General features: G+C 30.9%; 1 protein-coding gene across 1 annotated transcript; it reads right to left on the bottom strand.

The window, feature by feature from the left end:
- Positions 1–1,372: 1,372 nt before the first annotated feature.
- LOC120089940 lies at positions 1,373–5,420 on the bottom strand. The gene has a single exon (XM_039047387.1). It carries the CDS (start codon positions 4,559–4,561, stop codon positions 1,601–1,603), a length of 2,961 nt encoding a protein of 986 aa, XP_038903315.1. The 5' UTR covers positions 4,562–5,420; the 3' UTR covers positions 1,373–1,600.
- Between the last annotated feature and the right edge of the window lie 8,353 nt (positions 5,421–13,773).

The raw sequence follows: 13,773 nt of genomic DNA, 5'->3' as shown, positions 1-13,773 counted from the left end.
GTGACCATTTTAATCTATATTTTCAAAAGTTTAACAAAAAGTTTAGGTTTCGTTTGAATTATTGTAGCTTTTAAAATAATTGAGGGAAATTATGCTTTTAAAAAAATCAGCTATAAAAAGAATTAAAATAGTGTTCGGTAAATTTTAATTTTAAATTAGAAAAAACTAGTTGCGGTGTTTGGTAAATTAATACTAAATCGTTGTAAATTAGCTACATGAACCACACTAGGCTTATTGTTTCAATTATTTTGTATAGATAATTAAATTATAATTTATTTCAAATTGTATATGATTTAAATTTCAACTAATTTTATTTGATCTAAATTAACTTATATAATTTTTAAAAAATAATTTTGATAAAAACGGAATCCATTAAAATTTGAAAATATATATGACAAAATATATTATTATGAAAGAATATTATTATAATATATTTATTTAAATTGTAAAAAAGCTAACAAATTTTTAGGGAAGCTAAATCTAAAATTAGAAGGTGATTTTGGTACATTAATAAATCTGTCTCTTATACACATCTAGATGTGTATAAGAGACAGCCTTGCAATTGTGGTCCACTTGCTTTGCTTCCACTTTACTTATTGGCTTACTCTGCTCTTCAAAAGCTTCCAACATTAAACAATTTACCACTCGTGGGGCTTTCAAACATTTCATATTACCGACCAACATCTTCTGCATGGATCACAATTTTACCCTTTGAAACATTCACTTTCCTTTCTGACTACACAGAATTTTACCTCGGAGTTCGTAAACCGGTCCCGCTGTCGACACATGTCAATATAATAACCACAATAATCAAAGCCTCGTATTGGTTAGAATTTAAAAAGATCGTTTTCTAGTAGTACGAGACTCTCTTTTAAGTAAAGGAATGGTAACATACTTGTACTATGTGGTTGAATCTTTTGACATTTTGGTTGTTTCAGACCTCAATGCCTAAAACCCTAAATCCTAAATTCTAAATGAATGCTAAAAAGTCTTTTGATAGAGTCCAGTGACAAGCAATATTGATTTAGACAATATTTTACCAAAAGTATATGTTACAAAATAGATTAATTTGTACTTTGGAGCAAGTGGCCATTGGAGAATGGATTTAGATTTATAGTGAGATGAAGCTAGCTGTTTATATATTGTAATTAATTCACAAGTCTAGCCAACTTGCTGCTGTATTGCCCTTTTCAGCTATAAGTTTTTTTGGGGAAGTTATTTTATTTGTGAGCCAAGTATTAAGATAAGGATTCAGCCATTAGTTAAAGGTTTTCCAAGTTTAAAAAGAATGTGTATAATCAATGCCATAACCTTATCCCATCTTATTCTTATGGGCTTCCCATTTATACAATAACCTTTGTGCTTCCTGTTGTCATTTTGTAAACCAACAACTATAATTTAATCTCATTCTAGCCAAGCAGTTTGAAGAACAATTTACAAAACTAAAGCGGTGATATTTTCATACCCTTTCAAGTGTCAGTTCAATAAAAATGGCAGAAAAACACTGGCATTTATGATCCATTAATCTGAATTTTACATACAACACTTGGTTACTGAACTGTCAAAACTAGTTTACCAAGTGCCTGGATTATTAACTACATCAGATCTTGCTCCGAAGCCGAACGATCTTCGCTAATGTTTCTTGTGCTGCCAATGTTTGGGCATGGTTATGCCCCAACATGACTGTTCTTATACTAATGCAAGTTCTACATAGTTCTTCGGCGCTGTCAAAGTGTCCACCTCTTAGAAGTAGTTTTGCTCGAGTTTCGAGCAATGTAGCTTTTAGCAATGTCACGTCTTGCCACACGTATTCATCAACCCGTTGGTAGCCTTGGAACTTTTTCTTCCAACACAAGGACCCTTCACACCAGTCTTGTATTTGAGATACAAATGACTTCTCTACTTCCTCAAGTGCATTTGTGCATACCTTCAGCAACTCTAGTGCTGAGTTGCATCTTGAAAATGTTGTGAAGGCCCGAATCGCCAAAGGGAGGGCAGCCTTTTTTATGTATAGGACCATATCGACAGCCTTTAGTTGTACAAATGGAGGTTCGGATTTGAAACCAAAGACGAGAAATGCAGATGCCCATAAATGATCCAAGTTTGCCATTGTGTTACTACTAGATTTCCTTATCCCTTGAACTATAGACTTGGCAGCTGATAAACCCTCCTTTCTTTTGGCAAACACTTGAGTTATGGGATGGAATTGAATCCAACTACCAGATTGCTTGTTCGCCTTCCGGGCGAGTCCGAACTTGATCAGAAGAAGAGCGGATTCTTCCTCACTCTTCCATGCTTGTGAAGCTAAACAAGAGGAGCAACAACCAAACATGAAACTCAGGTATTTGCTCCAATTTTTAAACCCTTTTCTTGAGACAGCCATATCCTTTGCTGCTGTGGCTAGTACAGACACTGAAACAGGTGCTGGGGCGAGCCAGGCGCCAACCAGAAATATTCCGGATGCTAATGGTCCATTAGTTTGCTCCAATAAAGAAAAAGAAAAGTAAATGATCTTCATCAGGAAGGGATTGCTTTTGCAGTAGTGCTCTTCATTTATGCTTATATAAGCACAGGGAGAACATTCATCGATCGGTACTTGTTCGATAGCTTCAAAAAGAGAAGATGGGGCGATTGCAAGCTCGCAAAGCAGCGATCCAATCACCCAAAGACCATATGTCAACCTCCCAAGTCTGTCATCGAACTTCTTTAGATATTCCAATTCATCTGCAGGGTATTCTTTCTTCCTTCTTCCTCTCATCAAAACCATTGCATCAGCCAAGGGCAATGGATGAATGTTAATCATACGAAAACTCATCACCTTAGAGAGTCTCGTCGTGATGATCACATGAGATCCCCCGGTGTTCCTCGGCAACAAATCGTTTAAATCTTTCCCTTCCCACCAGTCCTCTTCTGCCTCAAGATTATCAATGATTAACAAATATGGCATGTCTCCAAACAGCTCCCTCTTGACTCTTTTGAATGCCTCTAGCTCTTGCTCCTCAAAACTCCGAAACCTTCCTCTATCCTTTTCAGCATCAGCACTTATGTCTAATCCCAAGTTCAAAGATATATTCAATATGTTTTGTCGAAAGTATCGAGCTTCACCACCGACCCATAAAACCATCTTGTATCTTTGAGAGTATCTATAAGCAAATTCCAGAGCAAGCTCTGTCTTTCCAATTCCAGGGACCCCATTGATGCACACTATGCCGCTGTTCATACTCTTGTAATTCCCACTCTTGACCATTTCCTTATTCTTTGATCTCTTGAATGAATTTCTTCCTTTAACTGGTTCAATCCAAGTCTCTAAAGTTGGATTATCAGACCTCCCTATCTCCAAATTGATGTACCTACTTCCCCTCACACTAACTGGCTCACTTTCTTCATCTGCTAAGCCTTCTGATTGCTGGCTGGAATTGCCTTCAATGATTGGAGTAGAAACCGTGCCATCTTGCTTATGATAGCTTCGACTACCAAACAGAGTAGTTTCCATTTCCATAATCTCCTTTTCCCTCCCCAAAAAGCACCTGTTTCTTGGAAATGGAAGCTCCTCATATCTTTCAACATCATTTTCAGTACTCATCCTCCCAAGCTTTGCTCTCAAAATCCCAGCTGCTTTAGCAATACAGCTTCTCCAGTTACCTTCATTGGCTTCCAACTTGTATTCATGGAACTTCATCAATACCTGCACTGTCTCTTTGTACTCTTTATCCATGGAAACATAGTTGAGAAAGCTTGAGATCTCCGACGATTCCATGTCGAAAAAGAATGGAATCAAGTTCTTCTTCTGTGTAAAGAATCTCACTTCCTCCAAGGTGAAATGGTTATGGAAGCTAGAGCTCGTGAGAACGACGACTCCGAATGTTACAGAGCTGATAACACGGTCAGCGATCTCGTGGCTCTGGTTATCGGAGTACTTGGACCGATCAGCAATGAAGCAAGCAATTCCTTGAAGTTCAAGTTCTGATTTGAGCCACTTACAGAAGCGAATCAGGCCATTAGCTTGGCCATGGAAGCCAATGTACACATCACAGCTTCTGAGTTTAGAGGTGGAAACAGGGGAGAGGGGGCCACCGCATTTGGCGAAGGAGGTTCGAGGGACGGGGAAGGAGAATGAAATGCGCGGCGGAGCGGAGTCGGGGACCGGAACGCAGGCGACAAACTGAACCTTAGAATCAGAAGGGTCATCGGAATATTCATACTGGTCAGAGGGAGGAGTGTAGGAACTACTCGGAATATCCTCAGATTGGGAAACCAGCGGCGAGTGACAAGTCAGCGCCGCTGTGTTCTCCGCCGGAACAGGCTTCTCTTCTGGTTTAGGGACCACCGCCCTCGGCGAAATGTACGGCGACTGAAGAGCCGAAACAAACGCCGACGACGGCGGCGATAAAAGGGAAGGGGAGTTATAAGGGGAAGATTCGATGGAGCTTTTAAGCTCCGGCAATGCCGAATCGGAAGGGGAAATCCCCGGCGGTTTACTGCCGGAAGTTGGAGCTATTTTAATGGTGAGGCAGGTGGACATAGCCGGAGCAGATTCTGATTTGACTCCATCAGAATCCATAGCTTTAAAAAACTTGGAACCGGATCCAACTTGAGAAACTTTCAACTCATTCACTCTGATTTAATACAACAGTAAAAAACTGGGTCTCTCTGTTCGACCGCCATGGAAGAACACAAAACAAGAGGAAAGGACTAAACCCAAAACTCAAATCGAAGAAACGGAAAAAGTTAAGAACAAAAACGAAAGATGAGTTTTCGATTTTAGGGGGAAGAACACAAAACAGGAACCCTCAATCACATTTTCGAATCAAAACCCACGATCAAAGAAAAGAAAACAAAACCCAGAAAGATGCAGAAAGTTACCTCGGCACTGCTTCATTGACGGCCTAAAAAACCCATCTCTCTCTATCTTACTCTCTCTGTGAAACAAGTTCTACCAGTTGGATCTGAGAGGTTATTGAATAAAATAAAAACAGAGGAGTGAATAGTTTAGCCATTTTCCTCAACTATAGCTATGAATAAAATATAGAAAAACTGTCTCGAAATGGGGCAATGGGTTTTTGTTTTACGTGCGATTGAATTCCATTTGCAATGGAAAAAGGATAAAGGGTCAAAAGAAAAATGGGTCACAGTCACAGAGACCGAAGATTGGTCAGAAAGAACTCAGAGGGAGAGAGAGAAATGGGAGAGCATTGGGAGTGGAACCATGGATGGGCTCTGTTTTTCTTTGTAAAGAAAAAGAAGGTTTTAAATTTCAAAGGTTGAAGAAGAAGAAGAAGAAGAAGAGCTCTGAAAATCAGATGAAGAAGAGAAAGGGGAAATCAGAATTTGAAAATTGGGAGATGAAAATTGAATGAATGGGTTTAGATGAGAATGAAGAGAGTGGGTGTTTGTGTTTGAATCTGACAAAATTTGAAACAATCTGCTGTGGAAATTGTACCCACAAGACCAGTCCAACTGAACCAGATGCTCAGTAGTAGATTGTTTGATAGCAACCCATTTTCTTTTCCTTCTTGTTTTGTTGTGGTTAAATTATTTTTTTAAACTGTTCAAAAATCATTTTCAAATATTTTATTTATTAAAATACTGTTTTTTCTGTTAAAATTTTAGTTCGTGCATTTTTAATAAATGTTATTAAATAATAATAATAATTTTCATTCGAATATGTTTCCAAAAATTTATAATGAAAATCTTTAAACCATGTTTGTTTTTCAAATTTATCATAAATTTCAAACAAATATTTAATATCATCGTTTGTTTTAGATTTTAAAATCCATAATTTTATCATCTATAACCAAATATAACATGAATTTTCTAATACACTCCCTATAAATTTTAATATAAAATTTTATTATTAATTATTAATATTCTAGTTAATTTATATTTATTTAATTAAAGTAATGTTTAACATAGAAATATTAATTTATTTTTGTTTTAAGTAATTGAATAATTAACTAATATAACAATATATTAAATTAATATTAAATTTAATTTATTAATACATTAATGTTTGAGTAATTATTTTAAATGACAAAACTATATAAAATATTTTTAAATATAGCAAAATGTTTCTGTTAGACTGACATTCTGCTATATTTATAAATAAATTGACTTATCTTTCTGTATTTAAAGACAATCTTTAATATTTCTCTTGCATTTAATTAAATAATTATTTAATTTTGACTTCTATATAAACAAATTGGTAAATCAAGCCCATATACTTAATTTTCAAATATTAATTATTCGGCCTATCCAAACAAAGATATTCATTATCTCATACGTTTAATATTCAACCATTTAAATTCTAAATATTTAATGTCCATATCCATGAAACAAAATCTAAAATACAAATAAACAGTAATAGATAATAAAAAGTTTTTTTTTTATAAAAGAAGTCAACAATAAACTATTAATTATGGAGTAAATTTAAAATTTGTTGAAAGTATGTGAATAAAATTTGGGGAACATTTCGGGGTTGAGTTGGTTATTATAATTAGTAGTTATTATAGTCTATAGTTTATAATAGTTTGTATTTGGGATGTAGACTATTTTAGTCTAGTCTGGGTAGAAAAGAGTAAACATTGTAACAAAGAGAAATAAGGAGGATGAGTATAAAATAGTAGATACCGTAGAAAATAGTAAACAATATAGTAAATAAGGTTTTCAAATAGTATTTCCTATACTGGATTGTACGGTATAGATAGTTATAAAACACCATTTTTTTTTTTATTTAGAACCCTAAATATGGAGTGAACTATAATAATCTACTCTACCAACTTCAAATTTGTGGGTTGGTGGCACAAACACTCCTAGATATTTAAAAGTATGGAAATTAAAATTGAACAACTCTCAAAGTACAAGGATCAAACTAATATTTTATCATTTTCTCTTTTATTTTTTTTTTTCAATTACATTTGGTTAAATTACACATAATATCTTTAGACTTTAATGTCAGTATCTATTTAGTTTATAAATTTTTAAAATTATTATTTTAGTCTCGAATCTTTCACATATATAATTTAAAATTCACAAATCTATTAGATATAAAATTGAAAGTTTCGAATTTATTAGATATAAAATTTAAATTTGTATATAATAAATCGATTAATTTCTTAAAAATTTAAATTTGTTAAGGAAATAGATACAAATTAAAAAATTTAACATCTATTAGATATTTTTAAAATTTTATGAACAAATAAACACAAACTATAAAATCTATGTACTAAACTTAGTAATTTAATCATTGATTTATTATTTTATTTTGAGTTATGACCATATGTGTGTGTGTATATACGTTGAAAAGAAGGTAATTAATATCCTTTTTGTTTCACATGCTACCATAGAACTTTAACATCTTCAAATTAATATTTTATACATGGAGATTAAAGGTAGAAGATAATTTAACTAATTAATTAGATACTAGATAGTATTAATTAATCATGGTTAATTATTAATATCTAAGCTTAATAAGTTTAACTAATACACTTATAATTAATATTCTATATTATCTTAAATTTTAATATAAAATGTTAGCATTCACTTAGTTATTTATAATTAATATTTTGCTTTGTTTTTACTTATTTAATTGTTTTTAGTAATTATTATTTAATTTTTAAAATTACTTTCAACTAACATTGTAATGTAAAAGTATTCATTTTTAATTTTTATTAATCAGTTATTTAATTCATGTAATGAAATATCAAATAATACTTCATTAATTTCTCCTCTAAAAAAAAATATTAATTCCTAAAAAAACTCATTAATGCTAAAAGAAAGAAAGAAAAACTCTTTTTTAATTTGTAATTACATTAATTATTCTTTTACATTTTAAAATTAGTTAAGACTCTCATGAAAAAAAAGTTATAGAAAATAAAATATTGGTTTAAATCATATTCGATCCCTAAACTTTGAAGTTTTTTCTATTTTTGTCTCTAAACTTTTAAAAATGTCTATTATAATCCCTAGACTTTAAAAAATTGCTTACTTTGATTTGTACTTCTAAAATTCTATTAACTCTTGAATAGAATGGTGAGATGGCTTATATTTTTGGATGATTAGATTGCCAAATAAGTTAGTCACGCTAAACAAAATATAGGGTTTCAACTTTGAATTTGGTGGTAAGGTTATTTTTATAGAAGATCTCAAAAGTTATTTTGGGTTCAAGATTTTGGCCGTTCACTGTTTGTGCACATTGATCATTGATATTTTACTTCACTTTCATTGTGTTCAACCTATGTTAGATGTAGTTTCATCTTTAAACCAATTTTATCCTCAAAAGTTAACAAAATTTTAACAGTAGGGACTAAAATAAACACTTTTTAAAAGTTTAGGGGTAGGAACTAAAACAAATGTTTTTTAAAGTTTAGAGACCAAAATAAAACAAGAATTGAAGTTCAGGGACTAAAATATTATTTAAACCTAAAATATTTAATCCTCAAACATCAATAGTCTTGCATGTCCAAACACAAATATTGAACATCTCAAATACTTGAATCATAGACATCCAATTCTTGTATATTTCTCAAAACTGAGCAAGTTTAACTGCATACAAATATGTTAGGGACCAAAAGATTTGTAGTTCGAATCTTCCTATTCTAATGGTACTTAGAAAATGGAAAAATTTTCACAAATAGAAAAAATGTCAAACTATTTATAGAAATAGCAAAAAAAAAAAAGTCATAAACAGTGATAGACTTCTATCAGTTTCTATCACTGATAAATACTGATAGATTTCTATCAGCCTCTATCAAAGAATATTACAATTTTGTTATTTTGTGTAAATGTTTCCTTTATTTTTCTATTTTTGAAAATCACCCTAAAAAAATTTCTGAATATTTCTCTTGGTTACTAATACATCTATATGCAAGTTGAGTTGGATTCGTTTTGACATGATTCGAGTAATACCTTTAACTCCAAGGTAAAAAATATATTAAAATTTCATTGGTATTAACTTATTATTTAACCACATAATCCTTAATCAATGTAGTTAGCTTTTGGCACATAAAGTGTTAATGTGATAAAGTTTAGAAAGTTAATGCACAAAATTAAAATGTTAAGGAGACATTGCAACTTTTTAAACTTTAGACAATAAATAAATATAACCAATTCGTAAATTAACCTAACATTTGGTTGTATTTATTTATTGTCTAAAATTAAGTTAATGCCAATGAAATTTTAATATATTTTAAGTTAATGCCAACGAAATTAACCTAAATTTATTGTCTAAAATTAAAATGTTAATAATCGACCTAGTTAGCATTCATTTACAGTGTGTCTCAAACCCTGAAAATAATGTTTATGAGTTTGTTTGAAAATCATTCAATAAAACATAGGACTAGAGAGAAAAATCATAGGTTTATACTCCAAAACCATTTTTAATATTGAAAAAAAATATATCAATTTTAATTCTAAACTTATTATTAGATTGTATCATTAGACTCTAATTTTTAATTTCATCCAATTGAATCATAAATTTAAATAAGCATTACAATTTTTACCCTATCTTTAACATTTGATACAATGTAAAGATCTCCATAAATTCAATAATTTTATTAAAATAAAGTGTTATGTAAAAATAAATATTAATATACTAATTAACTGTTGAATAACTTTACAAAAATTCATAATTTTTCTCTTAAAAGACAATATATTTTTTTCTAAAAGTTTATCAATTTCACGTCGTATATATAAAAATTCATTCAACGCATTAGTAAAAGATTTTTTTAACCATTTATTTGGAGCAAAAAAGTTATTAAAATGTTCAAAATGCAATATTTCTTTTAATATTTGATAGCATAAAAAAGAAAATATGATATCTCACTCAATTTAATTTGGGTTCGTTCTTGTACTTTAATGTGTTTATTTGATGACTTTATAGGGTTCGAACATTAAGAGATAGAATTGAACGCTAGGGTAAAAAAGAGCTAAAATTGACCATTTGAATTCTCAATTCAACAATCGAAACAAAGAAGGAAACAAAGAACATAAACGCCCCTAGGGTCTAGCATTGCAATGCAACCGCCTAGATCACGATGTTATCGTGTAGAGGTTTCACATAACATCGAGTGACGCTATGGCGTGCTAAGATTAAAAGATCTAGCATCACAATGCAACGAGTTTATAAATTTTTTCTTTTTCCTCTTTTAGGTGATCCAGTGCCCAAATTTCACAACTTCCCTCGTCTTCTCAATTTATTACTATTTTTTTATTTTTTTTTTGCTTTGTTTTACTATTTTGAGGAATGATCCTTGCCATTTGGAGCTTCATTATCATGTTTTTGTGGCTAAGTACCTTCTAGCCTAAGCTAGAAACCATTTAAATTGGTTATGAGAACTTGTGAAATCTGGATTTATTCTTGATTGCTTGAATTTATATGCTGAAAATATGTGACGGTTAATCATAGATTAATTGTTGAGTAGTACAAATCAAAACATACTTCTGTGTCAATTGATAGACTATTTTGAATGGTCCAATTTACAAGCATAATTTGTTTAATTCGATAACAAAATCTATTAATAACTAGGCTATCCAAGTTTTACTCGTCTTAGCCAACCCCTAGCTTTAATGTGGATATGAGATTTTTATGGACGCTATCAAACCCAATTAACCTTCTTTTTTTTTTTTTGAAAGGTTTTGTAATTAAAGTGTGGAGTGGGGGAATCGAACCTCAAACCTTGAAGTCGATAATATGAATATTATGCCAGTTGAACTATATTCTTGTTGACAATTTGTCACCCTTGTCTCGTTCGTTAATTTTCAATATTAAATTGTCACTTATCTAAGTTCAAAATTTATTTTCATAAAATTAAAAGTGATGTGTTTGGATCTTAAAAGTGAATTTTTCTTGGATAAACTTAAACAATATCATATTCTTTGAAAGCATACATAATTAGAAAAAATTGATATTGTCACAATTATTGATGCTGAAAAACTGAAATGATGAAGTCGATGCCGTTGGGAAATTTTGAAAAATCAAATATATGATTATATCTATTAAAAAACAATACTTTTTAGTATTGGAAAATAAAAGAGAGACGTTTTAAATTTTAATGGGAATAAAATAACAGTTGAATTTAAATATGAAAAAAGTCGAATATAAATGATACAAAAAAAAGGAAAAAGTGAATAAGATAATCTCTCCAGTTCAGTACTATTTTTTATCGACATTTATTTAATATAAGGGACCCATCAAATAAATGAATAAGAAATTACAATTTAAATTAATCTTAAAATAAAAACGAAGAGATTTTCTTTTCCAACTAAAACATTGACATAAGGATAAAGTTTCTTACATAACGATTACAATAAGAAATTAACTGATAATTAAAATTCTTTTAGTCCTTATATTTTGAGTCTAATTTCAATTTAATCTATAAATTTTAAAATATTACACTTTTAGTTCTTAAATTTTGTATTTGGTTTTAATTTAGTGCTTAGATTTTAAAATGTTACAACTTTAAATTTGATATTTGAATTTTGTTTCATTTGATCTCTAGGTATTAAGATTTACCATTTTAACTTCAATTGTTCTCTAAACACTTATTTTTTTTGTCATTAATATTATTATTTTTTATATATTTGTTTTAAAGTTGATTAATTAATTATATATGTAAACATCCTTTTAAAATTTTTTGAGACCATTTGTACGCGTGTGATAATTTACCAAACTATAAGAATTAATTGGAAACTTTTGAAATTTATAGACACTCGGTTAAAACTAAGCACAAAACATAGAGAATAAAAGACGGTTAGAAAATACTTTTAATTGGTAGTTTAGAAACTCATTCCAAACCGATGATATATGAGTACTTTTGACTCAAATTATTTGTTCCCTATATTTATTTGTCATAAAATTGATCTATAAATATATGCTAGATTGGGACAAAGGGGAAAAAAAATAATGGAAATTGGAGGAAATGAAAAGTCACAAATAATATAAATTTAATTTATTGTTGGATGAGCTAGAAAACCAAAGCAAAATAATAATGCATGAAATGAATTGATGATTCCATGTGCTTGCTAGTCCTAATTTCGTTTCATGCAACTTTTAGTTTGATTAGTAATGATTGAGGAAGCTAGAAAAATTTGATTTGTTTATGTGATTCTACTTTTTTTTTCTTTTTCTTTTTTATGTAGATTCTACTTAGCTTAGCCATTAAATTATTAGAGAAAAAAAATAATGTAGATAAGATGTAGGCCATCCATCTATGACTATGACCAAGAGAATATATGAGATTTCAAGGATATTTATGTTTTATATTATAACAACTATTTTATAGGAAAAAAAATATAATAATTGAAGAAATACACTTCTTTTTAGTTATCTTTTTAAATAATAATAATAATAATAATAATAATTGTTGGAGATTTAGTTTGTTGTTGTTATAGTTTTCTCTAAGGCAATGACTCTGTATATGTCTTAAATAAAGTACTAACATCAGGTTTTGACATCAAAATATTTTCCTGCTAAATACTTTCCTAATCTGAAAATATCTAACAGATTGATGTAGTCTAATATTTTCATTTGTTGCAGTGCGAATTATTTTCTTCTATTTGGGAGATGTTTCCTTTTCTGAATTCATCTATAAAAGAAGTGTTCTAATATGCTTTCGTTAAGCAATTTTTTATTACGTCAATTTGGATTTTTGAGAACAAGACGTTTGTAGCCTTCAACCAAATTGTCCTACATTGTGATCTTGCTCGTTGCTCACTTTATTCCGTTGTGCATGTTCTTCTTCCATTGAATACAATATTTTGAAGATTATTACGGCTTAGAGGGAGCATAAGCCCTAACTGGCAGAGAAGGGATTCTCAGTCTTAGAGGGAGCCTAAGACTCAGCTTCGAAAATGGGAGTTCTTCATCTTAAGGAGTTCCTAAGAATTATCCGTGAAGGGAGTTCATTGACATTGGGAAAGATATTGTTGTGAAAGGGAGTCTCACACACTATCAGGTGCCAAGATGTTCACTACTAATATTAACATACTTAAGGGGAGCCTAAGTTTAGTTGAGAAGGAGTCTCACATCTAGAAGGAGCGTAGGTGATGTGTGAGTTAAGCTCCACATGAGTCATTGTAGTAGTTGGGGTATTACAGATAAGTACTATGTTATAAACTGCTTAACTCTTTAATATTAGTGGACTATCTTTCCTGGACAATCAGACCCCCAAACATAGGTATTTGTCACTAAACTAGGTTACCAACTACTGTGTGTCTTTACATGTTTTATTGCTATTGGAATTTTTTTTGTTACAAATATTGTCAGTGCTTTCAGCTTAACAACCACATTTTGAGTGATAAGTCATCCTAATGCTTTTTCAATTGGTATCAGAGTGGGTCACCTTTATCTCAAGTGCTTCGATCATGGATGGAATCAAGGAAGGAGGCTCTACCACTCGTTCACCTATTCTTGATGGAACAAACTATTCGTACTGGAAAGCTCGAATGATTGCCTTCTTGAAATCGATTAATAGCAAAACTTGGAAGGCTGTTGTATCCAAATGGACACATCCTATCATCAAGTCTTAGGATGGAATGGAAATTTTGAAGCCAGGGGCTCAGTGTTTTGAAGAAGAAGATGAAGCCTTGTTGGAAAATTCACGTGCCTTGAATGTAATATTCAATGGTATAGATCATAACATAATCAAAGTTATTAATACTTGTGTCTTAGCTAAGGAGGCATGAGATATCTTGTCTATTGCTCATAAGGGAACGCCTAAAGTAAAGATGTCCAAGTTGCAGTTGGTGACATCAAAGTTTGAGCATCTTAGAATGCAT

Source organism: Benincasa hispida, chromosome 11, assembly GCF_009727055.1.
Source record: "Benincasa hispida cultivar B227 chromosome 11, ASM972705v1, whole genome shotgun sequence".
NCBI classification, from domain to species: Eukaryota; Viridiplantae; Streptophyta; class Magnoliopsida; order Cucurbitales; family Cucurbitaceae; genus Benincasa; species Benincasa hispida.
This window is presented reverse-complemented; position numbering and strand designations above follow the sequence as displayed.

What these genes read in the sequence shown, in the direction of transcription:
- LOC120089940 (XM_039047387.1), bottom strand. Translation starts at nt 4,561, where the DNA reads ATGGATTCTGATGGAGTCAAATCAGAATCTGCTCCGGCTATGTCCACC.